Source organism: Phocoena phocoena, chromosome 20 (assembly GCF_963924675.1).
Source record: "Phocoena phocoena chromosome 20, mPhoPho1.1, whole genome shotgun sequence".
Classification (NCBI taxonomy): domain Eukaryota; kingdom Metazoa; phylum Chordata; class Mammalia; order Artiodactyla; family Phocoenidae; genus Phocoena; species Phocoena phocoena.
Genome location: NC_089238.1, coordinates 17,481,484 through 17,506,680, shown reverse-complemented (window position 1 = coordinate 17,506,680; position 25,197 = coordinate 17,481,484). Strand labels below are relative to the sequence as shown.

Genomic DNA, 25,197 nt, shown 5'->3' with positions numbered 1-25,197 from the left:
GGGCAGAGGCCCAGCCCCACCTATGCCCAGACTCCCGGGTCTCTGCAGGGCCAGTTTCCAGGTCTAACCCTGCAGTGCTCACCTGAAAAGGGACAGATAGAGAGGGAGCCGGGCACAAAGGTCCATTATAGGAACCTTTTATTGCAAATTCCATTCTGTGTACTGATTTTGAGAGAAAACACGAGAAAGGCATCTTTCCTGAGCAGCATACAAATGACGGCAAGATACACATTTAGTTGCTAGTGAAGAACAGGATTATTCAAAGTAACGGGATAATTGAAAACTAGCATTTTAAAAGCCGCTGTAGTTCAAGCAAAGTAAGAACAGATTAAGGGTGTGATCCCACAGAAGGTTAATAAAAAAGTTTCTCCCTGGGAAACAGCATATTTGGTGTGATCAAACGCCGGACGCCGCATGTGATTTCTGAGCCCCGCTGGGGGCCAACCGCCAGGCCGCCGTCCATGAGGTGAGCTTGCCCGTGGCTCTACTTTGGGCCAGAGAAGGGAGCAAAGGCCTTGTCACGGCCTGCCATGCATTCTTCAACCTCTTCCACTGTGCGGGGCACACAGGTCAGCAGCTCCATGCCACTGTCCGTCACCACGACGTCCTCCTCGATCCGGACCTGGTCAGAACGACAGACGCTCGTTATTTCTGAGCTGGCCTCACACGCTAATTTTGAGGGTTGGGCCCGACGGCTCCAGGCTGACCGCCGCCGAGTGGGAAGAGCCCTTTCTGAGGAGTGGTCAGTACTGCCGGGGGCGGGGGTCTGTGGGCAGCTGCTGGGAAGAAGGCGCCTCCCACAGGGGCCTGCTCCTGCCACCTGCCCACCCTGGCCTTGCCCCTTGCCCGGTGGCTGGGAGCCCCTGGAGTGGGCAGGGGTTTTGTAGGAATCTGAGTTGCTTGTGTTGAGGGCTGAGGCTCCTGTTAGGTGACAGACCATGAGAAAGGACAAGCCAGGTCCCTCTCCAGTGAGGAAGTCAAGACTGTGCCTCCTGTCCTGGAGGACAAAGAGGTGACACGCAGCAAGGAGCAAGGGAGCAAGGACGCGGGGCCCACCAGCACTCACCCCGCCAAAACCACGGAAGCGTCGCAGGACCTCGCGGTTAAAGAAGCAGGCGCGGGCCGGGTCAGCCAGGGCCTCGTCCAGGAGGTGGTCAATGAAGTAGATGCCGGGCTCCACAGTGAGCACCATGCCCGGCTCCAGGTGCCGAGCGGTGCGCAGGTGCCGCAGGCCGGGCTCGTCTATCCGGTCCACGCCCTGGGGGAGAGGACAGTGAGGGGGATGCAGGAGGGCGCAGCCCCAGCCCAGGGCCACCGCATCGGTGGGAGGAAGATGGAAACAGGTGAGCGCGCGGGGCACCTGCCCTGCCCGTGCAGGCGTCCACACGTGGGGCCCGGCTCGGGCCCCATGGGTCCCCCTGGAGCTGCAGGAGGCTCTGTGACCATGGGGGTCTCCAGCCCAGACTCAGCCTTGCTGTGTTGTCCACGGCACTCCAGATAAAACCCTCCGCTCTCTGCACGCTCCCCTAGATTCCTCACATCCCTGCCCCTGTTTCTCCTCAGAACCGTGCCCTGTGGACACCCGTGTGCACACACCCAGGTCACGCTGCCCCTGCTGGCCCATGGGGCTGGCTGGGGGTCCGGCTGCCTCAACCAGGCCCTCTCCCCACTAGAGGAACAGTAGAAGCCGAACTTGTGCAGCTTTTAAGAAGGCCTGCGGGGCCTCCCAGGCTGCGCGCTTTCTTCCAGGCAGCTCAGGTGGAAATCAGCCCCAGAAGTGCTGGACCTGGGTCCCCCCACAAGCCAAGTCCTAGGTTTTCCACGTGGCCTTCCAGGAGGAGGGACAGGTGCTGTCGGCAGGACGGGCCGTCAGTACGAGCTCTGGCTCGTGTGTGCACAAACACGCTGACCCCGTGTGCGTGGCCTGGGGGTGTGGGCCCCAAGGAGCGCACGTGGGCGGCTCCACACCATGCCCGTGTGCTGGGCCCCACTGACCCATGGGGACCGGCTCTCAGCCCTGCAGGGGCACCCCCCCCCCCCCCCCCCCCCCCCGCCAACACTCACATGGGCGTGGCCAACGGGGCCATGAGGGCAGGTGGTACCTAGGACACTTGCAGAAATTTCCCTGCCTTCCCCAGGTCCCAGAGGCACCCATCCATCCCTCGGCCAAGGCCTGTGAGTGAGTGGGGCGGCAAGCAAGCTTTCTGGTCGGGCTCTGCGCTTGCCCTGCCGCACTCGCAGCTCTCCCCTGGAAGCCCAGCTGCTGGAGATGGAGCTGTCATTTCTGACTGTTTGGGGGCCAAGAACATCAGACTTCAATTAGTGGTTCATGTAAGGTAACCAGAAACGGGCTGGCTCAGCCTCCATCCACGGCTGGGCACAGCAGGGAAGGCTGTGAGCGTGATTCCATGAGGGCGGGGACAGCGGGGCGTGTAGAAACTGGTACGCGCAGCCGCCCTGACCTGGTGTGAGTCAGGCTGGGGCGGAGGTGATGAGGGGACACTGAGGCCCTGTGACCCCTGATGGGTCATGCTCTGGGCCCAGAAGCCTGTCTGGTGTGGTACCTGACCCCAAAACGCTACTAGGTACCTAGAGGAGCTAGGCAGGAAGGCAGGGGACATAGAAGGGCAGAGTCTGGGATGACTGTCCCTGTGCTCAGGTGGGAGGTGCTGGTGGGGCGGGGCGGGGCCCTGTCTCCTGCCATCTGAAGCCCCGTGCCTGCCCCTGGGCAGCCCCTCCTGTCCCTTCCCTTCATGCTGCCCCCCAGGTGCCGTCACCTTCTCTCTACTACAAGGTTGTCAAAGCCAGGGAGGGGCCTGGCGGAGGCAGAGACTGACAAAGTCCCCCTGACCTCCTTTGGTCACCGTGGGCTCCCTGCTGCCCCAGAGCTGTGTACCGAGGGTGGAGGGTCTGCTCCAACTTGTACAGACAGCCTTCCCTCCGGAAGATTTCAGGACCACGACTCAGACGGGGTGAGGGGAGCATGGAAGGGATCCCCTGGAGCATAGGAGAATGTGCGTGCCCCGGCCCACTGACCGTGACCCCCCACCCCCCTTCAGAGCGCTAGCTCTCGGGAGTCTGCCCTATGGGGTCCACCAGGAACGGCCAGATCAGGGCTGGGAGAAGGATGGAGGCCGAGCTGAGTGGGGAGAAGACCCCTAAAAGGGAAGCAGCTGAGCGCCCAGCCCCTCGGGCCCGGGGACTTCAGCCTTGCTGAGGCTCAGGGGCCCCTGCCCATGCTGGGTCCACGCTGGCTTCTGCCTGGGCTCAGGGCTCAACGGGGCCTCAACTTTACTGGGCTCCTGGCAGAAGAGACCCAGATGTGTCTATAGGCCTGAAATAAAACAAATGACTTTTATAGGAAAAGCCATATTTTTTCCACAATGTTTATCTGTCAGAAGAATAGACTCTGAGCACAAAGGACTGCTTACTGGAAAAGATGAAAACAGTTTGCTGCCAATTTTCTCTGGTGGAAAAAAAGTGCTTTGGAGACTAATGAATAACGAACTTCAGTTAACAATGTCTGGAAGGCCCAGCTCTTGGCTCCCTACGCACAATGTGATGGATAGAAATTAGGAAATTAAAACCGATTTTGTTTCTCCAAATTTAACTGTTTACACTTGAGGAAAAAAATAATTGAATAATAATGCTTCTCTTGAGCAATTCCGCGCCCCCCCCCAACCCCCAAATATCGTTCTTAGAGCTTTCAAAATACCCTGCAGCTAAGAGGCCAAGCCCAGTCTTGGCTAACTGGCTGGTGGGCCCCAGGGCGTGCACCGATTGCATAACCCGCCCCCTGCACTGCAGGCACCAGGCCAGACGGCAGGGCCGGGCTCACCCACACCCACTGGCCAGGGAGGCTGCAGCCACCTGCCCCGCAAGGCTGCGGCAGGGCCTCCCAAAGCCACAAGCACCGTCTGGGTGGTCCTTTCAAGGGTCGGTCAGTGGGAGGGGGAGGGGAAAGCCTGGCCTGGAGACGCCCACACAAGCCTTCCTCCCCTGCCAAGGGGGCGTCCTAGAGACCAGGAGGCCAGCAGAGCATGCTGGCCCAGGGGCCTGGGGGGCAGAGGTTGCACCAAGGAGGAAGCAGGAGTAGGACCTGTGAGGGGCGCTGGGCTCAGCTAGTCCCAGGAGGGACCAGGGCCAGCCACCAGCTGGTGGAGCCTCATCACCCCGTCTGAATGAAGCCAGAGGCATGAGGACATGACGGGTGCAGCGCCAGCCCCATCACTAAGACCCAGCTTTGCGGCTCCTGCTGCCCTGTGGGGACCCCGTGCACTGCACACTGACACTCTACCACCTTTCAGGACAGGCGCTGCCCCCGGTGCACAGCCCGGGGCTCCGTACAGAGCACGCCCATCCCACACCAGGTCCTGTGGAGGCAGCCACGGTGGGGAGGCGTTGGGCACGGAGGGCATCAGGGCAGCGACCTGGGCCAGGACCAACCAATGGGTGAAGCGGGAGGAGGGGCAGCAGGCCTCGCCGGGACCCCATTCCTCCTCACCCCCGCCGTCTCCCAGAGCCCCAGCCCAGCCCAGGGAGGGCCAAGCCCAGCTACGGCTCACAGGCAGGCCACTCGGGCTGATGCGCCCACACTGACCTCGGGGTAGCCTCCCACGTCATGCACATCGATGCCCATGAAGTGGCCGAGCCCGTGAGGCATGAACACAGCTCCCAGGTGGGCCTGGACCATGGCGTCCACGCTGCCGGTCAGGATGCCGATGCGGGTCAGCTCCTCCAGATGGATGCGGTCGGCCAGGCGGTGCATGTCGGGCCACCAGACGCCTGTGGCTCAGAAGGAGGTTGCAATGAGCCGCGGAGTCTGGCAGCCTGGCCAGGGCTTCCCCGGGCAAGGTTTCGGGGGACACACGATGCCCTCGCACTGGCTGAGGCCGTGAGGGCCTGAGGTGAGGGGCAAGAGTGACGTGTCCCGGGCAGCCCTTCATGCAGGGCTTTCCCAGCACAGCTCTGGACTTGAGACCCTTCCTTTCTCTCCACTGTGCCCTCAGGGGCAGGCTCCTGTCACCCATGGTCACCACAGGGGCCCAGCCCATGTCGTGTCTGCTCCTGGGGCCAGGGGAGCCCAGTAAGGTCCTTGGCGTCAGGAGGAGAAAAGCGTTATGTCCCCAACAGCGGACGTGGGGTGGCCTCGGTGAGCCCCAGACTGAGGCTCAGGTCCAAACGTTGCCTCAGCACCTCAGGCCGGGGGTGGGGGGCATCCCTGCACACCCCCGCATGGGGCTGAATCATCCCTGGAGCCTCTGTGGGGAGCAAAGATTTCTGGGGTGAAAGTGCAGCTGGCACTACCTCATGGGCACACTGGCAGGGGTCTGTGGCCCTGTCTGCTACAAGCGCTAGGTGACCACCTCCGTGGCAGCCCGGATGTCCAAGCCCCAGGCTGCTAATCAAACTCATCTTTGCCCCATCCTTCTGGGGCAAAGGTCACCATGCAGAGTATCCCCAGTAACCAACTTTCGAGGAGGGCAGGCTGTGCAGAGCTCAGGGGCTCAGCCCTGCCTGGCGCCCAGGGAGGCCCTTAGGGGCTGGAGCCTAGGGCCCTCGGGGAGCCGCCTCAAAGAGCCTCGGCCGTCACTGGGGCACGGCCGCCTTGGCCGCTGGGCTCCACGGAGTCCCCACCTTCAGCCTCACTCGAGGGCGCTGGGTGCTCAGCCCCAGCACCAGACAAGGCCTTAGGCTGGCAACCCCCCCGCCCCGTCCTACGAGGGTGGAGTTGGGGGCAGGCCCTGTGTTGGCTGAGGCTAGCAGCCCCAGGACGCTCAGGGCCAGGCGGACAGGGTGGGACCGGCACCCAGAGAGGCTGGCCAGTGCCGGTCCCTGCGGCCCCCTCCATGTGGGGAGTAACCCTGGCTCCCGAGGGGCCTCCCAGCCATGCCCTGACGATCACGGGAGCACTGGGACCCCACACCCTGAGAGGCCTTGTTGGACCCTGCGCTGGTGAGGGTTAGGCCACCAGGGTCTGAACCTCTGGCTGGCAGAGGGCAGACGATGGGCCCAAGGGGTAAAAGGAGGTGAGAGCCCACCCTGGGACACATACCCTCCCCTCTCAGATGCTCTTGCTGGGCACCAGTCCCCCATGTGGGGGCCCCTTTCCTGCCAGAGACAGTGGGCCCACGGCTGGGGTCTTGGGCTGGCTGGAGGCCCAGGGCTGATCCAACATCCCGGATCCCCAGGCTCCAGGCTCTGAGCAGGTAGTGCTGCCGCCTGGCCAGTTCACAGGAGAGTGGCCAGCCCCCGGCCCAAGCTGCAGGGAGGCCAAGGGTGGAGGATGCCCAGTCTTGTCCCGAGGCTCAGCCTCCTTGGAATCCAGCTCCTGAGTCCGGCCCCGTTCCACCTGCCTGGGGCCCGCCACATGGGGGTGGCATCCTGGGGTCTGGAGTCTGGCTATAACCACGTCAGCGTGGGGGGCCAGGTCTGCACCCCTGAGGGTGGAGCCGGCACGGGGGGCTTTTCTCTGATGGTTTGGCATCCTGAAATGGAGACCTGGGTAACCGGGTCCCACCTTGGCCGCTCACCTGCCGTGTGACCTGGCCAAGCCTTCACCTCCGTGAGCCTCAGACGCCTCCTTTGTCAAAAAGGGCCACAACGCTGGCCCCAGAAAGCCGGCTGTAGAGGCTCTGGCACCTACTGGGGGACCAGCTCACTAACCCCCCCAAACTGTCATTAGCCACCTGTGGCCAGCCAGACCCTGGCTTGGACACGTGACAGTTCGCTGCGTTCCTGGGGCACAAGCCAAGCCTGCCCCAGCCTCGGCCGCCGCTCTTTTCCTAAGACCGACCCACCCACCTCGACCTCCTCGGGTCAGGCCACCTGTGTTCCAGAAGCACACTGAGGTCTCTGCACGTCAGACCCTTTCCAGACCCGGCTGGCCTGTGACTCCTCATCCTCGAGGTCTCAGCGGAAACGTCAGCCCCTCCTGGGGTGACACCCTCCACCCCACCCCCGCCGTCGTTCTCTCTCTGCTGTCCCGGCTACTCCTCTCCTCTCCGTGCACCTTGTTCCTGTCCAGCAGGGGTGCTTCCTTGCTTCTAGGGTCTCTCCACCAGAAGGGTGGCCGCCTCCCCCGGGCACACCAGAGCCTGGCGGAGCGGGTGCCGGTTCAGGGCCGAGCGTGTAGCACACTCTTTTCTAAGGTCTGCTCCCGCCTGGGGCTCTGGGCCTAAAGAGCCCCCAAACAGCCCAGCGAACTCGGCTCCTGTCACTCAGCCTGGCCCCTGGGACTGAGGAAGGGCCGATGCCCCAGCCCCCAGGCAGCTCCATCTCTCTTGGGCAGGGCCTTTTCCGGTGGCCAAGAGAGAGGCCCGGGAAGCAGTCTGACTTCAAACCTGGCTAACTTCCACGGCGGGGCTGCGGTCTCGGCCCAGCCGCAGCAGAGGGTGGGAACCAGGTATAAATCAAGCTCCGTGCTGGCAGCTCGGCTCTCCTCCTGTCCTCGTGGCCCCTTGTGGGGGCCGGACGTGCAGGCCCCAGCGGTCCGCACGGCGCCTCTCGTCTTCCCTGCCTGCGTGCCCTTGGGGAAGGCCTTGCACACAGCTCTCTTGGCTGGGAGTGGGAGTTTCTGCCTGCGTGTGGTTAGGGTTGTGACAGTGATTAAACCTCCAGCAACTTGGCCCCAGCGTCTGGCCCGGATGGTGGTTACGACACCCACGGCCAGGGCAGGGGCCCCTGAAGTGTGTGGAGGTTACTGTCCTAGGGCTAGGCTGGAGGGGTGGGCACAGGCCAGAGGGCCTCCCTGCCCACCTAACGCCCCGACGCCCGGGTTCCTCAGCCTCTGCAGCCCGCAGGCACCTCTGAGCCCACACGCCGGCCAGGGGCATCGGCAGTCCCCCAAGCCTGCTCCTACTGGGGATGCCACGCTGGGGATCACACTGCAGAGACTGGGCACCATCTGCCCTGCCCACCCTCCCACCTCCAGCAAGCACCAAGTCTCGTCCCGTCTTCCCGAAACATCTCCTGAACCCGGTGCCTCTGTGGGCCCCCACCTCTCCTGGACCCCTGCCTGGTTCCTCCCCAGTCCTCGCAATGCCTCACCCCCGCTGCATCCTGCACAAGGCCGGGACACCAGGAGAGTTGGAACACGGAACAGACCATGCCAGCCCCCCCCCCCCCCGCCCCCGCTCACTGAGGACAGAGCCCCGAGCTCCTCGGCCCGGCTTCCCGCTCCAGCCTCATCCCTCACCCACTCCTGAGTACTGGTGCCCCCGTGCCTTCCACCTGCTGTTCCCTCAGCTGGGACCACCCCCCTCCAGGGTCCTCGCCTTCCCAGTCTCACTCCCATTCCTCCTATGGGTCTTTGTGTTGAGGCTTTCTCCAGGAAGCCCTCTCTGACTGCCCCTTCCCGCGCTGCCAGAGCTAAGCACACGGGCGCAGCCATGGCAGGTCGTGGCCTCTGAACCCTGAGAAGGCGGGGCCTATGCCCTGCTCCGAGGCTGGTCACCCTTTGGCCTGACGGGGAGCCCCTGCCTCCCTCGTGGCTCTCTTGCAGCCAGTGCTGTGACCTCATGGGCCCAGGATTCAGGTGTGCCCCCACGCCGCTCCTCTGTGCACTCAGACCCCAGGGTGGCAGGGCAGCATCTGGGTTTGTGCCACATCACCTGCCTTTTGGCTCAGAGGGACCAGAGTCCCAGTGCCCAGGCCCCACTGTGTAGCCAGAGCAGCCCCAAGTCACTGGCTGGTCTTCTGTGCCCACCTGGCCCCCCTCAGACCACACCTTCCCCTGCTGGGCCGGGAGCCTGCTGGGCCTGCTGCCTGGGCCGGCTCCTCGGGGCCTCGGCAGCATCCATCACAGGCTTGAGGCCTCCTGCCCAGAGCGTGACAGCCCTGGGGGCTCTAAGGCCCTGAGCCGAGCTGGGAAGGCAGCAGAGGGCCCCTTGAGCTACATCCTCACAGCCCCATCCAGACAAAGAGCTCACTTCATTTGAAGACAATGGCCCTCGGGGGATGATAGCGCGCCAGGCCCTGGGGGTGCAGGAGGGCAGGCTCAGGGCCAGGGTCCCAGGGCAGGCCCCCACGGGCTGCAGGGAACCGTCTGGCAGGCCGCACTGGCGCAGGGCTGAGGGCTTCCAGTCCACCCCACCACACAGCCCTGCCTGCTGCCAGGACCTCTGGGGACCCACTCACCCTGCAGAAGGACAGGGGCAGCACGTGCCCAGGCTGTAGGCGCCTCGATGCCGAGCTAAGCGCGGCTGCCTCACGTGGTCTCCGCGTGGTCCCTCCCCGCCCTCCCTGGCGGAGAAGCCAGGGAGGGCGGGGACTCACCCACTGCCCTTCGGCCAGCAAGGGAGCCTCTCAGGCCAGAGTGGGGACACAGGGCCCTCACCAAACACAGCCCTCCCTGTCTTGGCTTCTGCCAGAGGGCGCTCACGATCTGGACGGCGCGGTCTCCCAGCACCTCTGTCTGCCAGAGCCCTGCGCTCCGCACCATGTCTAAGGCGAGGCCTGTGGGGAGTCCTGCTGCTGCAGCCCCTGTCACCCCCAGGGAGCGAGGCAGAGCAGGCAAAGGTACCCTGACCCCGGGAGTCTGCAGAACTACCCCGCCCTGCACCTGCGGCCAGCTCAGACACTGGCTCTGGCCCCAGGCTTCCCCACAGTGCCTCCTCCCCTCATGCGGGCCGGGGCGGAGGCGGGGGTGGTCCCATCGGCAAGCTCCTGGGTGTCCGCGGAGACGGGGCTGGGGGGGGCGGACACGGAAGCCTTGGAGAGCTTCGACTGCACCCGGCCAGAAGCCGGCACGTGGCCGCCGCATCCCCTCCCGCGGGGCAGATGAGGGTGGCGTTCTCCCAGGTGTGGCAGCTGCCTGGCCTGCCCCTGCCACCTCGTGCGGCCCCCCGAGTGAGCTCAGCCCTCCTTCCCTGGCTGTCTCTGAGTGGCAGTGAGGGACGCTCCCCCTCTGACCCCAGGCCTGCTTTCCTCAGTCCCGGGGCAGTAGGCCAGGATCTGGTATGCTCCGAGCGCTGGTCCCTGCCTCTCCTCTGGGCATCTTGCTGTGACCCCGGCCGCCTTTATTTACTCTTCCCTGGAAGGCTCAGGAAGCAGTCACGCAGTCTCAGCGGGTGTTTGTCTTGGCCCAGGAGCCAAACCCACAAACCAGGGGCATTTCCGCTAGGATAGGGCACAGGGCTGACCTGGCCACGGCCTCTGAGCTGCCCGTGGGGAGGCGACCTGCCCCGACGTGAGAGCAGCTCTGTGGGCAGGACCCCCATCCCTCCCGGGCCGTACCGCATGTGGCCCCTGGGGAACTGTGTGTCACAACCCTGAAGCAGGGGTTTGGGCTGGGGGAGCTCTGCAGGGGCTCTGCTTCAACCCCGCGACAAGGGAACTTCGAAGCCCCACTGTGCACCGGGGGAGGCCTGCCTCCGTCTGCAGGGACCAGCTCAGCTGAGCCCAGCCTGGCCGGGCCTGAAGCCTTATAACTAACTGCCCCTGAAGTGACATGGCCAGGAAGCCCCACGGGACCTCGGTGCCAGGGCCACGCACCAGGCCCTTTTAGTGCAATGTGGCGCCCCGGGGACCTGCCTGTGGGCCCGGCCACCTTCTGGGCAGAGTTGGTCGGCCGACTGAGCTGGCCAGGACACCAGCTAGGGAGGCGCCACTCAGGTCCTGCCCAGGCCGCAGCAGGTTTTCCTGTGGGTGGGTGGGGTCAGCCAGGCCTTGGCCGCCACCCGTCTCAGCACAGGGACGGGGCTAAGCAGTGCTAGGGACATGAAGCCCGGAGCTCCAAGGTGAGCGAAGAGCCCCAGGGGAGACACTGTTCCTCCAAATCCCTACCTGCCCGACATCCCGCCAACCTTCCCCCACCACCACCGCCATAGGCCTTGGCCTCACGCTGCCCACCCCGTTGTCTCCAGCGTGGGGTGGGGCAGCAGCCCTCCATCCTGCCGTACCACGGCCCGGCGCCAGGCTCGGGTCCACGCAGGCCCACGCCACGCTCCCAGAGGGGCCCGCCATGGGGCGTGGGTGCACAGGGGTCACGGGGCTCACCCAGAGGAGCGTCCACCTCGGGGGCCAGGCGCCTCCACTCTCACTGGCCCAAACCTCTTGCTACATCTGGAAGGCTTATCACTTAAACGACCGATGTTCAAAGCGGAGCAGAACCGTCTATTCCTTCTCTCCCTGGGGTAAAGCGAGGGTGTCAAGGGAGGAGGAGGAGGAGATGTCCCTCACTCGGGGTGACTGTCCCACACAGGCCGGGTTTTACAGGTCACAGGTCACACATTCTGAGGTTTAAAGGTCAAAAAGTGTAAAAAGGCTCCTGGTGAACACTCTCCCTTCTCCCCACGCCCCACCCTGTCTGTCTGGTTCCCTTCCTGCACCTCTTCTGTGGATTTCCAAGCACACGTGGATCCACGTTCTCGCCGTCCTGTTTTTCACAAAAGGGGGTCCCCTGGCCACCCCCTCCTGCACTTTTGTGTCTTCATGCAACGGTTTGTCCTGGAGGTGTCCGTACTAATTCCTACCTAGAGGGAGCTGCTTTCTTTTTTTTTACTCGTGGTTTTTTTTTTTTTTTTTTTTTTTTTGCGGTACGCGGGCCTCACACTGTTGTGGCCTCTCCCGTAGCGGAGCATAGGCTCCGGACGCGCAGGCTCAGCGGCCATGGCTCACGGGCTCAGCCGCTCTGCGGCAGGTGGGATCCTCCCGGACCAGGGCACGAACCCGTGTCCCCTGAATCGGCAGGCGGACTCTCAACCACTTGTGCCACCAGGGAAGCCCGCTGCTGCTTTTTAAACACAGTTATAGCACAAGATGCTGTTTTCTTTCCCAGCCGCCAAACCAGGCAAGTCTCGTCGACACTGTCGCCCGGCAGGAGCTTAGCTTTGAGGTTTCCTTCCTTGTCTCCTTTCTGGGGCGTATGTGAGTTCCTCATCCTTGGACTCATCTGGTCACCAAGCTCTGTTCCCTCTGGACACAGGGTGCGGGCCCATCACCCCTCCAGGGCTCCCTGGCCTCTGGTGGGCCCCAGTGCTGGATGGGGGCATCCACAAAGCCCTGCTGACAATTTGCCTCCCCTGAAGGGGGCAGCTGCAGAGGACCCCTCACGATCAGCACCTGGCCCGCAATAACTGGCCACGGGGCCGCGGAGGCCAAGAACCGAGCCATCAGATTCTGGGCCCAAAAGGGGCCACACACTGGGGCCTTACAGTCTGGGGGCTCAGGATCTTTTCTTCTTTTTCTCTTTGTAAAAAAAAAAAGCTCCACGGAGGGATACAAATCCGACTGCCACAGTGCCCGATTTCCGCACGAACTCAGAGCCCAGCCCTCAAGCCCTGTCACGCCAGGTGCTCAGATGGCCCCGCAACCTCCTCTCACCATTCCCCCAATACCGGAGAGACATTCAGCTCCCGCCAACCCAGCCGCAGCCGGCAGCCGCGAACGAGGGTGCTCCACGTGCAACCAGAGGCCGGTGTCCAAGCTGCCAAGCCCTCTCTGGAACAGACTCTGCTTTGGGACAGGGCAGAGGACATGCTGACATCCCAGTGGCCAGTGTGGCAAGGAAGATGTGCAGGTGGAGGTCGGATGGGATGCGGGGTGACCTTGGGATGAGCTCCCCGATCCCCAGCTCTGTCCCTGCTTGGTGGTCAGACCCCTTTCCCAGGAAGGACGCTGGGGACCTGCCAGCATCTGGAGCCTCGCTGGCTGAGCACGAGAGGGGGCGACAGATGCAGGTCGCAGAGCGCGGGACCTGCTTCTCCGAGGTGCCCTGCCCCCTGGCCATCTGCATCCCCAAGCCAGGTGGTCCTCCCTGCAGGCCCTGCCCCTGCCCTCACCTGGCTTCATGGCGCTCATGACAGCCCGGCAGCTCCGCAGCACCGCCTCATAGATGGCCTTCTGGTCCAGGGTGAACTTGCCGTTGGCGGGAAAGGAGCACGTGATGTCCGAAGCGAAGCAGTAATACTCACCGCCCATGTCGAAAACGCTGCAGGAGGAGTGGGGCATGAGGCCAGGGGGACACTCAGGGGCACCCGTCCCCTCCAACCACGCTCCCCTCCCGCCCGGCGCCCAAGGCCGCTGAGCCTGAGCCTTCTTGCAAGGTGGCCGGTGCAGGCAGCAGCTTGGGGCCCTCCGACCCTGCTGTCTCCTCATGGTACACGAGCGGCCAAGGAACCACGGGGCGTCCCAGGAGACCTCCAACTCCAGAGCAGGAAGGCTGGGGGCACTGGGGCTGCCCACACACCTCCCCTCACAGCCTCTGCTGGCCAGGCCTCTGGATGCCCCGCTGTGGGGAGGGGGAGGGGCGGAGATGTCCCCAGGCCCCCGCCTGCCACCTGGCCTCCACAAGGGCATTCTGACAGACCCTCCCAGGGCCACCCGGCACCCAGCATGGGGCACAGCTGCAGGCCACGAGGCAATGCTCGTGGGAGCTGGACGGGTCCTTGGGACAGGTGCACCCGCCTGACAGAAGACGTGGGCTGAGCCGCAGTGCCTGCTTCTTGCAGGCCCCAGTGTCCTAGTGAAAACCCAGCCGACAGCTCTGCTCCAGCTCTGGGGTCCCCTTGGCCAGAGAAGCGTGGCCCTCTCCCCACTGGGGTGGGACAGTGTGCTCTCCCAGGGCCCGGCTGGCCAAGTCCCCGACTCGGGGGCCATGTGGCCCCCAGCATCTCCAGGTGACAGAGTGGAGACCAGGAGGCACAGAAGGTGGGAGTAGAGAGGGGGAGGAAAGAAGAAGCCGGAGCTGGGAGCACGAGCCAGCAGAGGCAGGACGGTGCTGGGACAGGCAGGCAGGCTGCTGAGTCAGGAGGACGGGCCAGCTGAGCCTGCCCTCTGGACACCCCGTGACAGGGCCCCGGGGCAGCAGGGCTGGGAGGGAGAGGAGGGAGCCTCGCTCCCACACCCTTGCGGCCTGACCACGCGCTCACACCCTTTACTGGTCAAGGACGGGTGAGAATCCTGCCCTACGCATCCTCCACGGTGAGATAAGACAAAATAAGTGAGGCGCTGCTGGGTCCAAGCCTGGCTCCCACTGGGTCACCCACGCTGAGGGGAGTGGGGTGCCCAGACTGAGCGGCCTCCACATCCTGTCCCACCCCAGCAGGCTGCTCGACTGCAGGCACAGAGCAGGGACCCACCAGCCCCCTGACCCCAACACGGGGTCAGGGCCAAGTCAGGATGCTGACAGTGACAGAACCGACAGAGGGACATCAGTCCAGTCTCAGGCCTGGACCCCTGCGGTGTCTTCAGGACCAGGTGGGGTAGAAGCGGTGAGGTCTGTCCTCTCTGTGCCTGGCTCTGCCCCTTGGGGGGCAGTCTGCAGCCGCACAAATCCTGGCAAGTCTGAGCCCGGGGTGGGGGGTGGGGGGCAGAGCCACGCCTTCCGTGACAAGGGCTTCTCACCCAAACCCAAATTCTAATGGTAAACACGATGGCTCAACCAACATTCCAGAAGCTGCCTGTGTGCCTGTCTCTGGGGACCCCTACCCCCAGCAACTGGCCCTACAAGTGGAGCAAGGAGTTGGGCCACGCGGCCTGACAGCAGCACCGGGGACACCACAAGAAACAGACTTCTAAAGGAAAAACACGAATGCTCGGGATCCGCAGACGCCCTGCTGGAATCCAAAGTCCCCAGTCGGGCACTTTTTAATCTCCTGTCTTTTTCTGATTGCAAAACACCATAAACAGTGTCAATAGTGCAAAAAGCATCAGATAACAACTCAGGTGATTCTCAGAGGGCGGGGGAAGAGCCCCACTGGCATGGCAGGGGAGACTTCGCGTTGGGTCAAAGTCACAGACGCTGGGGGACCCTGCCTGGGGCAGGCCAACGGAAGGGGGACTTGGGCCTCACTTGAGGGGACCCGCCCAGGCCCGGTGTGGGAACCGAGGACCAAATGTCGAGAAGCCCTGAGCAGACATGCCCAGGCATCTGCTCTCCAGGATGCTCCAGATGCACCAGGGTGTTAGGGCTGACGGCTGTCTGCAGCCTTACTCCTGCCCGGGGCACATCCCCGCTCCCCTCCCGCCCCCTTCCCAGCTGGCCAGGAGGGTGGGGCGTATCTTAGCCCTAAACTGCAGGGAAACTGAGGCTCTGAACACTGGTCCAGCAAAGTCCCAAGTCGATGGTTAGCAGTTCAGAGCCCAGGGATGGGCTCTCCTGTCCTGGCTCTGGCCCTCAGCCTTCAGGGCCTCAGCTTCCCCACTTTTAAAACGCGGACGCCACCACTGCTGCATGTTCACGTCCGCCAGGGCCAGCACGCAGACAGGCCTGGGGAGTGGAACCGCATGGGGCCACGGCCTAGCTTCACCCGGGGAGCAGAGCATTCTCACTTGGGCTCCTCAGATGCAACAAAGGAAAATCGTCTGTGGTTTGTTGACTCAGAAGGCCCAGGAACGGCCTGAGCAGACAGGACAGAGCCAGGGGCGTGGGGACATGGATTTCTGGGGGCCACCACATCAGAGGGCAACCTGTAGCAGCGCCCCCGGCAGAAATTTCTATCGGACTGTGCAGATCTCAAACAAAAACAGAAATTAAACTATTTAAAAAGCCAGGAAGCCCACAGGAGCAGGCCAAACACTGGAGTCACCCAGAGCAGTGAAAACAGGACTCTTCCCCAGGACAGACGAGACTCCTGACCAAGTTCTCAGAAACAAAAATGTGGGAAGGTGGGTGCCTGGAGTTCCTCAGCCAGTCTGGCTTTATTGTTCAGGTTCTAGAAAACTTCAGCTGTCTTTTTTGTTTTAAAATCATCCGCTTTCTGGAGAAGGAAGTGTACACCCAGCTGGCCAGCTCCATCCTGCCCAGCGACGCTCAGGCATGGGGCTGACGTCTATTTTTGTGCTCTCAGTTCCCTATCTTTTTTCGCCTTTTTTTTTTTTTTTTTTTTAAATCCCCCTCAGAGTTCCTACATGTATAAGTTATTCAGATTTTAAGCCATTCTGGAATCCAGGGATGAAAGCCATCGCCTTTTATAAATCATCTCCTCTGTGTCCACTCCATCCGTCCTCTGAATGCACGCTGATGATGGAGAATTCGCTCATACTTTGGCTCAACCGAGAACGCCGGATCTGTCCTCCCCGGCTGCCTGGGGACACCCACCGGGGACCTTACCATCTCTGGCCGAGTGAACGCGTGTGATAATCTAAGCCATCTGGGGAGATATTACACATCTCCGAGCAATATGCTGGCGTCTCAATCCTCACATGTGTTCATCTGGTTCTATTTCTGGCTCAGACGAGAGGTTCTGTCTTCCGCTGGCTCCTCCTGGGCAGCTTCAGGCCCGGGCTACCTGCCACCATTGGCCCACCCAGGCCCTCCTCAGTCCCCCTGGCTCCACCGCAGGCAGAAGGCCTACGAGACGGTTCGGCCAGTGATGTGAGGCCTGGGGAGGGTTTGGGGGAAATGCTGCAGTGTTTATACGAGGGCCGCTGTGTACACAGGCTGCAGCTTCACTTTAAGCTCCAGGGCCGTCGCCTCGCTCTCAGCTACCTCCCACCCCCGATAAGGCACTGCGCATACATGCGTGTGTGTATGCACTAACTCAATGACCTATCCGTCACAGTCACAGCATTCCAGACCCCAACTTGCAACTGCCTCAGTCTGCGTTCCAGACCAGGCTGGGGGATTTCTGAGCTGCGGGAAACTCCTGCTTCCCTCCAGACCTCAGCATGAGACAGAGAGGGAGGCGTACTGGTCACTTTCCCGTTCATGTGCCGCAGGCCAGACAAGACCCAAGGGCCACCCACTGGCTCCCAGCCAGACCTCTGGTGCAATGCCGAGCCCCAGGTGTGGCCCGCGGGGCAAAGGCCACCACTCGGAGCCCTGGAGGCTCCCTCCGTACCACAGGCTGACTCACCAAGCTGCTCTCTCCCCAGAGAGACTGCCTTCTGGGCATCCCTGTTCCCCAACCCAGTCACGGGACAGCTGTTCCTGTGGGGCCCAGGCAGACAGGGAAGTCACCGAGGCAACCAGCTCCAGGACCCCCAGAGCCAGCAATCCCCAGCACACACGGTGACAAAAGCAGGCACGTGCTGTGGGCCTCCTGTGTCCGGATGGAACTGTTGTTACCTTTCTACAGATGACATGGGGAGAAGCAGAGCACCAGTGAGGGCTGCGTCCCCAGGAAGGACATTACTCGGTACCGGTCTGACCTATTTCTGGGACACAGCGGGCGCCCACCCGGGGCTGGCTGCTGCCACAGCACAGCGGGGCGAGGGCTGGGCGTCAGGGCAGTGGCCTCCGCGGGGGAGGCAGTGAGTCGGTGTCACGCGCACAGCACATGCTTCGTTCCACTTTTTGGTAAGTAGTGTCCCATGGTATCTGCGAGCACCCGGGCTGTCTGGACTGGTGCTTTCACACTGTGAGTCGTGACATCAACTGTGTGGGATACAGGGAAGGAGCATAAACAGACAACACAGAACGGACAGAAACCCCGTGGTGAGGGTGCCTGGTCACCATCTAGGCATGTCTGTCCCCCTGGTCCTGGGTTATAACGTAAAGGCTGCTTCAACCTGGACGGCAGGTTGAAGGCCACGGCCACTGGTCTGGACAGATGGCTGACCAGGGCCTGTGCCCTCCTGAGAGTGTTCTCTTGCCCCCAGGACTGGGGCATGTCCTTAAGACCATCCAATCCTCAGGAGGGGGCTGCCTGGTGACAGCTGCGCTGTCCTCTGAGGAGACAGCCAGGCGGGTGCGGGCGGGGTGGGGGTGCGTCTGGGCTGGACCTGGCATCAGGAAGCTGGGCCTAGAGGTGACATTCATTCCCTAAAGCTGACCGAGGCCTCAGGCACCTCAGGCACCAGGACAACGGGGGCTTGGGGACACCTCAATGTGGCCTCTCTGCCAGCTGGGGAGGAGCCCTAGGCATGACTCGCCCCTCCGTGGGCAGCAGCACACAGATGCCGGAAAGACATCAGACCAAGTGGCCCCCAGGAGTGGGCAGGATCGTCCCATCCCTGCCTGAGATGCCAAGGGGGCTGCCGGGACCCTGGGTGAGCAGCGGGCACCCCGCAGCCCGCAGGGGTCGGGGTGGGATGTCGATGACGGAGACACAGGCTGTCGTCCTGGGCACCATGTGACGGAGGGGGTGAGTCGGGGCCACGCTTCCCAAGCAGTTTAAACTAACATCTAGTCCACACCAAACCTGTGGGACGAACAGGGAACTAACTCAAGAGAAGGGCAGGGAGAACCCAGCCGGTAGTGGTGCCAGTGGCAGGAGGAGGGTGGCCAGGAGGGGAGAGAGCTGCCCCAGCCGCGCCCCATCGTGGGCCTGGCTCCTCCTCTGTGGCAGGAAAGGACGGGGCAGCCCGGGCAGCCCTGCAGACAGTGTCTGACACCACCTCAACTCGGGGAGCAGCGGCACACACCACCCTCAGGCCAGCGACACTTCGGGTGTCTTCCGGGGCCTCCCTGGGAGGAAATGAGTAGCCCTTATTTCTCTGGGCTTCGGTCCAGGAGTGCTGTGTCAGCCCTCCGCCAGTCAGCAGGGCAAAGCCGGGGCTTCAGGCTGACCATCATCGGGGCAAGGAGACAGAAGGGTCCCTCGTCCCACTACAGGGAAGGAGAGGAAATGACACAGGCTGGCTGCTGAGGGATGCGCTGGGACAGGCGTCTGTCTCCCCCACTAACCGAGCTGGCCGCCCCCCTCCCACGCCCCAGGACACAGAGACCACAGCCAGCAGAGATGAGCCCGGCAAGCACGTCCTGAGGCAACGCTGCCCTCTTCTGGCCAGTGCTGGGAGGTCCGGCTCGCCACCCACCAGCCACCTGCTGTCTGCCGCTGGACAACCCAGGCCGGGGCATCCTTCGACTGGGGCAGCTAGAAGGTTCTGATAGGGGCCACAGGGCACGCTACCCCAGGGACCACTCCTCCGCCACCTGATCAGATGGTGGGAGAGGGAGGAGGTGGCAGGTGAGAAGCGGTGTCCCAGCTGTTTTCCAAATCAGACCCCACTGGACGCAGACCCTGGACCCTCCCTACCTCTGCCCCCTGGGGTATGCCTGCTGGGCCCAGAGGAGGTGGGGAGTCTAGTGCAAGAGTGCATCCAACTCTGGGTGCACTACTTCCCTGGGGACTTAAACGTGGACAGTGGCGCTCCCTGGTGGCCCACGGGCAGGGCACCAGCCCTTGGCGCTTCTACCCACCTTTGGAGACTCTGGTTTCCAAAGCCCAGGCTGGTTCTGGGAGGAGAGGGCAGTGCGTGAGGACTCAGAGGACCGCCACCCTTGTGCGCACAGGGTCAGGACTGATTTGGTGGTGAGGGGTTCTCCTGGGGCCCCCACCCAGGAAGGGCCTTCGATGACGTTCGACACCGTCCCGTGTGAGCTCGGCAAGAGCATTAATTAGAAGCGCGCGGCACTCTCGTTACCCTGTTTTAGAAGGTCTGCTTGCTTTTGCCTTAAAATGAAAACAGCAGCTAACGGCTTCTCTAGGACAGCAACTTGGTGAAAGGGCTCATGGTGAACCCCGAGGGCCACAGCAGGAAAGGGCTCTCAGAGGCAACAGCAAAGCCCCGAGAGGCCCCACAAGAGGCCTTGTGCCTCTGAACCAGCCAAGAGGGGAGGAACGTGGGGACCTGAGGCCACGTCAAAGTCCAGTTCCCCACGCCGGGATCCATGCAGAGCAAGCGGGCCAGCATCCAGCCGAGGTAAATGGCGGGGGCTGGCGTGGTGCGAGGAGTGGTCCCCCAAGTCCTCTTCTCAGCTCTCGGGTGACGCGTCTGATGTGGAGTAAGAACCAGCGCGTCTAACTTATGGGGCCCCGATTTCCCGGCCCAGCTCCCGGGAGGCGCCTGGTTTCAGAAGGACAGAGGAGTAGACGGTGGCCCTGGCCGGCTACATGCTCCACCTGGCATGCGCCTCGAGGACAGTTTGGGGGCTGAAAACACAGAGCAGGCAACCACGTGACCAGAGAGCTGTCTGAATACACTGGGCCTGGCACACGCTCTGCTGATGGCTCTCGCCTCCAGTCTCCGTCCTGGAACCAGCTGCTGGAAGGCGGGCCTCAGGGGCACACGTGCGCTGCTGGCTCTGGGGATGTCACCGTGTTGCAGCTCTCTCCTGCCAGGAGCCACCTGTGCCGGGCTCCACACTCAACGTTTTGCCCTCACTATCCCAGTCCTCAGAGCTGGGTGCTGTCTCTCCCCTAACGATGGATGGAGAAACTGAGGCTCAGAGGGGTGGCCATTCAGCTAGGGAGGGGGAGGGCAGGGACTTGAACTGGGGACCTTCTGTGTTCATCATCACACGTCTGGGACCAGAGGGAGAGGGATGGGAAGGGCTGGCTGCCCCCTCGGCATCTACTCCTCACTTTCTCCAGCAGAGTCTGACTGTCCTGGACCAGCTCCGGCCCCCACACAGCCCCACTCCTAAATGTTAAACTATCTCTGGGGCATTTTCACCCGACATCAAGGAACTGAGACCCAGAGCGTACCACCCGATGGGCACCTGGAAAACAGTCATGGCTCTGGGCGACGCTCAGCTTCAGGAAAAATTCTGCACCATGCTTATATTTTGGTTTTGTACCTTATGATGAAGTGCTGTGAATTTTATGTTGGGATAACAGAGTGCTCTATTATTTACCAAACACAGTAGGCGCTTGGCAGATCAATTTCAATAAAACAATGGATTATAAATGCCGCCAGCAACCTGGCAGTAGCAGTAATCAACAAAACATGTTGTTCTAAATGCTGCATAAAAAATTGACTATAATAAACTCATAATTATTCTACTGGCTACATTTCAGAGTTAGCACTAGAAAAATAAAATCACCAGCTTGGGCTTGGCATTAACATCCTTGGGATTCCCTGGATCACTCCTGTCTCTAAAGCTGCAACCAAGAGACACAGGAGCCACACACTGCCCAGGAGGGTCGAGGCCACAGCGTCTGGACGTGTGGAGGAGGCCTGCTGCATGGCACCCCTGGTCAGCCGGGCCCCACCGTGCCAAGGGCCCCCGGAGCCAGCCTCTCACGGCGGGAGGACTGTCATAGGACACATAAAGAGAAGAGAGGAGAAGCAGTCCTTTCCTCTGGGCCGTGCCAAACTCACCGAGAAGAAAGACTCAGAGCCACGTGGCCCTGCTGCAGAACTCTCCGACAGGGACAGCTGGGGCCTGCTGGTATGGCTCAGGTCTGCCTCTGCCTGGGGACTGGGTTTCCACATCCTGGCCCAGCCAGAAGGAGCCGCAGAGTCAAAAGCATTAGGAAAGGTTCTAGGAAGCGTGAGTCCCTGAAGACACCAGGCGATCTTCCTCTCGGGCCACCAAAGGGAAGGACCCCCCGCCCCCCGCCACTTTCCTTAGTCTCCAGCTGGGTCAAGCCGGAGGCAGCCGACCCCATCCCCAAATCCTCTGGCTCTGCACCTGGACGCTCCTGTGTCTCAGTGACCTTGCCTACATGTTGCGGGGGCGGGGGGAGTGAGGGGAGGGGGAGACACCCACTTCATGGGATCAAGGTGAGCAAATCTACATAAAGAGCTGTCCCTGGCACCAGGCACAGGGGAGAACCCTGTCAAAGTTGCTGCACGCCCTTGGCCCCTATGCCAGGAAGGGCATTAGACACTCTGGGGGTGGGGGTGGGGGTTGCAGTGAGCGGCAGTGGTCTCTGTGTCCACATTGGGTGTCCCCCTCTGCGTGCTCCCGTCCCTGTCCTGCTGACCCAGGCCCCTGAGAGAGCGTGTGTCCACCCAGCACTTGTGGTCCCAACGTGTCCCTGTTGCTGCCCAGTGCAGTGCCAAGTGCTGTGTGCTATCTCCACGTGCCAAGTGCTGTGTGCTATCTCCACCGACAGCAAGTAAACTGAGGCTCAGAGTGGGAATTAAGAGGCTTTGTTTCCTCCCAGAAGGCTGAGCTGGGCTCCTGCCAACAGGGGCCAGGGCCAGAACATCCATCCAGCTCCTGACACTGGGTGAGTGGACACCGCAGCCAGTGGGTGCCTGGTGCACCCTGCAGCAGGGGCACCCTGAACTTGGGCGGGTTTCTGAAAACACTGGGCAGTGACAGCTCAGAAGCAGGCATCCCTTGGCTCACATCCCCCGGTGGCTGTGGGCCAGGGAACCCCGTGTGCGGCCTTCCCCACTCCCTGCGTGAGGCTGGTTCCTGGCCAGTGTTGCAGGCAGGACCGGAATGCCAGCTCGGGGATGGAGCCTAGCAGGGCACATGTACGACCCGAGAGGGGGCACGGCACTGGCGGGAAGCAGTGCAATGGAGCCTGGCTCAGGTGCCTCAGCAACAGGAGGGAAAGGCACCAAAGGACCAGGTGCGACAGTGCGCACCCCTCCTGCCCTCATCTGCGGGTCGGTGACCACAGCAAGATGTCTGCAGGCCAAGACAGGTGGTCCCGTGGGGCTGGTGGCCTCTGGACGGCTCTCGGGAGCCCTTGGCAGCCTGGACTGGCTCTGCCCGACATCTGGGTGGTGGAGAGAACAGGCGGGCAGTGAGAGTGCCCGTGAGCGGAGGACAGGGCCGGTCCAGGTCACTGAGGCGCCCACAGGCCCCTGCCAAGGCCAGAGCGCCTACCCAAGAGAGGGGCGCGTACGCCCAGCATGAGCCCTACACACTGGGGTCTGGGAGCAGGGTCTGCGACTCCGCCTGCTGGGCACAGTCCATCGGAGGGCTGGAGGCTGTGGGTCCTGCCCACGTCTACTTAGTCACGGCTCCGTGGGGAGCAGGGAGCACATCACACTATGCTCAGCAAAGCCCTGCCAACAGCCTTGAGGGCCAAGCACCACCTCTGACCTCCGCTCGTGCCAAGGAGTCTTGAGGCAGGAGCCGGCAGGTTCAGAGGGCGGGGGACTCCCTAGGGGTCCTCTCCGCTCCGAACTGAGATGCCCACCCTCCCAGCACCAAGCCAGAGAAGTGAGCGTGGTGGGCGCTGGGAGACGGCACAGGCCCTCCTCTGAGGTGGTACCTCACCCGCACAACACGGGGCCCCCGCTCCCCTCTCTCGGGGCCTCCTCGGGCCTGGAGAGGAGGCCACGTGTAGGCCAAAGCCTTGGCAGAGAAGTCTGGACCCAGAGCAACGGGGGGACCTCACCGTGGTCAGCATTGTCAGGGTGGGACCAAGAGGCCGTGGTCAGCCACCTCTGGGGTTGAGGCCCACCGCAGCCGCGCCGTTCACACGCAGAACCAGGGCAGCTTGCGGGCTGGCGTCACTCACCACATGTCTCCGTCCTGGATGGTCTTGTCGTTGGGGGCCCCGGCGTGTCCGTAGTGCAGCACGGCCGAGTTCTCACCACTGCAGAGTACCAGGGGGAGGTCAACAGCCCATCCTCATCCAGCAGGCCCCGGGCGCTAGCACCCCAACTCCCTGCCCCAAGGGCAGTACTGTCCACCTTGCAGCAGGGGCCCAGGGCCGCTGGACCAGGTCCACAACCTGAGGTGGGGGTGAGGGGCAAGGTGGCCCTGGCCTATTGCAGTCACACAGCTCTTGGCCAACCTCTGGGCTCACGGCAGTGGCACTGGCAGCGCTCCCTTGGCTGAGGCTGTTCGGGTAGGTGGCCTTGGCGCTGGGGATTGGGCCTGATGTGGGAGCGAGGGCCTGCGGGCCCAGGTAAGGGACTCCAAAGAAGCCCTTATTTCCTGGTGACTAGCGGAGAGGGGAGGCCCAGTGGGAAGGGCCGGGCTGTGTCAGGGGGCCGCCGTGGAGGTCTGCCAGGCCAGGGCCACAGACGGTGAGCCAGTGGCACCTCGCCCCTCTGCCTGAGAACACTTCCCTAATGAGCGATGCCTTTAAGAAAAAAAAAAACTTTTAAGTCTGTCGAAAGGGAAAAAAAACCCCACTGGGTGTAATATTTATGGTCCTGTTTGGGAGTCTTAGGAATCATAAAAGTAGAAATAATGATTTTTCTCTCTCTCCGCCAGAGAAGAACATTTCCAAGGACTGAGATTTTCACATGTATTATTCATGTGCTGAGGATGTGCAGAGCAGCAGAGCTGCCGGCTCCATCCTGGCTGGACAGGGGCCAGACCCTCTGACCCAAGGGGAGAGCACAAGACTAGATGGGGTGAGCCTGGGGGACGAGGGGGCCGCCCACACCCAGGACGTGCCCCTCAAAGCCACACAGCAGTGCAAGCTCACGGCCGTGAGCTGCCCCTATACTCGTGGTCATTTCTACCCTGTGCCTCCAAAGCACACCCGGCCAAGTGCGGGTGACACACAGGATGTACACAGAGCCCCCGCCCCCAGCCACAACGTGCCACACACAAACACGCCTACCGTGACACCCTGCACGACAGAGCCCCAGACCCACCCACGGCTGTGCTGTTCCCCACACGGCCACACACACGCAAAACCACAGCCTCCGGCACTGATCCAGCTCCTTCTGCACCGCCGGCACACAGAAGCTGCCATAGCCTGAGGTCACGGTCCGGTCCCCCACGCTGGGAGCGTGCCTGTGTGGAGGGGGCGAGGAAGGCCAGCCCCACGAGAAGCAGCCAGCTGGAGACGGGAAGGGAGGGCACGGCAGCGGGCAGGCCGGCTCCCCTCCTCACCTGGCATTGCCCAGGACGGGCAGAAGCAACCTCTGCTCCCAGAGCCTTAGGAGGGGAGAGCGACTTCTAAGGCTTAGGTGGGCACTGCCTCGGGCATAGGAACAACAGGTGCGTTTAAGCTGGGAGGACGGTGGGGTCCCCTCGCCTTCCCTAACCTCCTCCCGTGATCATTCCCACGCGGCCCAGGAGGCGCGCTTACCTGCCACAGATGCAGGTGTAGGAGCTGTGGCGCATGCCGCCCCGGGAGAAGCAGTAGTGCTCGAAGAGGCTGCGGGGGAAGGAAGACATGTCAGAGTAGAGTCACCGGAGCATGCACGCCCCCCGACCCCGTGCAAATCTTCAGCCCAGGCCCTGCTCAGCTGAGCCTGCAGGAAGGCCTGAACTCCCCAGCGTGGATCTGTGGCTGGTAGCCTGTAGTCCACAGGCCACTGAAGCACAGAGATCAGCGTGGAGGGGGGACAAGGCTGGAAGGGCTCGCCACTTCCAGTGCCACGGCGCTGCCCAGCCTTTCAGGCCCATCAGGAAGACAGCCCTGGTCCTGCAGGGAGATGGGCTAGGGCAGGGGCCACCTGCCTCTGCAGGGCGGGAGGGGGCGTCTCCCTGTGACTCCCCTTCTCCAGTGGCCACATCCTCCCACACGAGGAGGGGCTGGATGCACAGCCAGGGAGGGACGAGAGCTCTCCCAGCCCCAGTGCTGGACTCACCCAGGCCCTGAGCCTGGGCCCAGGGAGGGGCGCAGGGAAAGGAGAGCAGGAGCCACTGGG

At 62.6% G+C, this 25,197-nt stretch overlaps 1 protein-coding gene across 3 annotated transcripts in view; it reads right to left on the bottom strand.

The window, feature by feature from the left end:
* Positions 1–236: 236 nt before the first annotated feature.
* The window catches only part of PEPD (peptidase D), a 115,171-nt gene continuing 90,210 nt past the window's right edge, over positions 237–25,197 (bottom strand). For 2 of the 3 annotated variants that reach the window (XM_065898710.1, XM_065898711.1), the window contains exons 8-13: positions 24,633–24,701; positions 23,100–23,177; positions 12,783–12,931; positions 4,601–4,785; positions 1,067–1,258; positions 485–622 (exon numbers count right to left, since the gene is read on the bottom strand). In XM_065898710.1, coding sequence (XP_065754782.1) covers positions 485–622; positions 1,067–1,258; positions 4,601–4,785; positions 12,783–12,931; positions 23,100–23,177; positions 24,633–24,701 — 811 coding nt within the window. Of the gene's footprint in view, positions 623–1,066; positions 1,259–4,600; positions 4,786–12,782; positions 12,932–23,099; positions 23,178–24,632; positions 24,702–25,197 lie in introns of all 3 variants that reach the window. The other variant, XM_065898709.1, reaches the window with a different exon arrangement.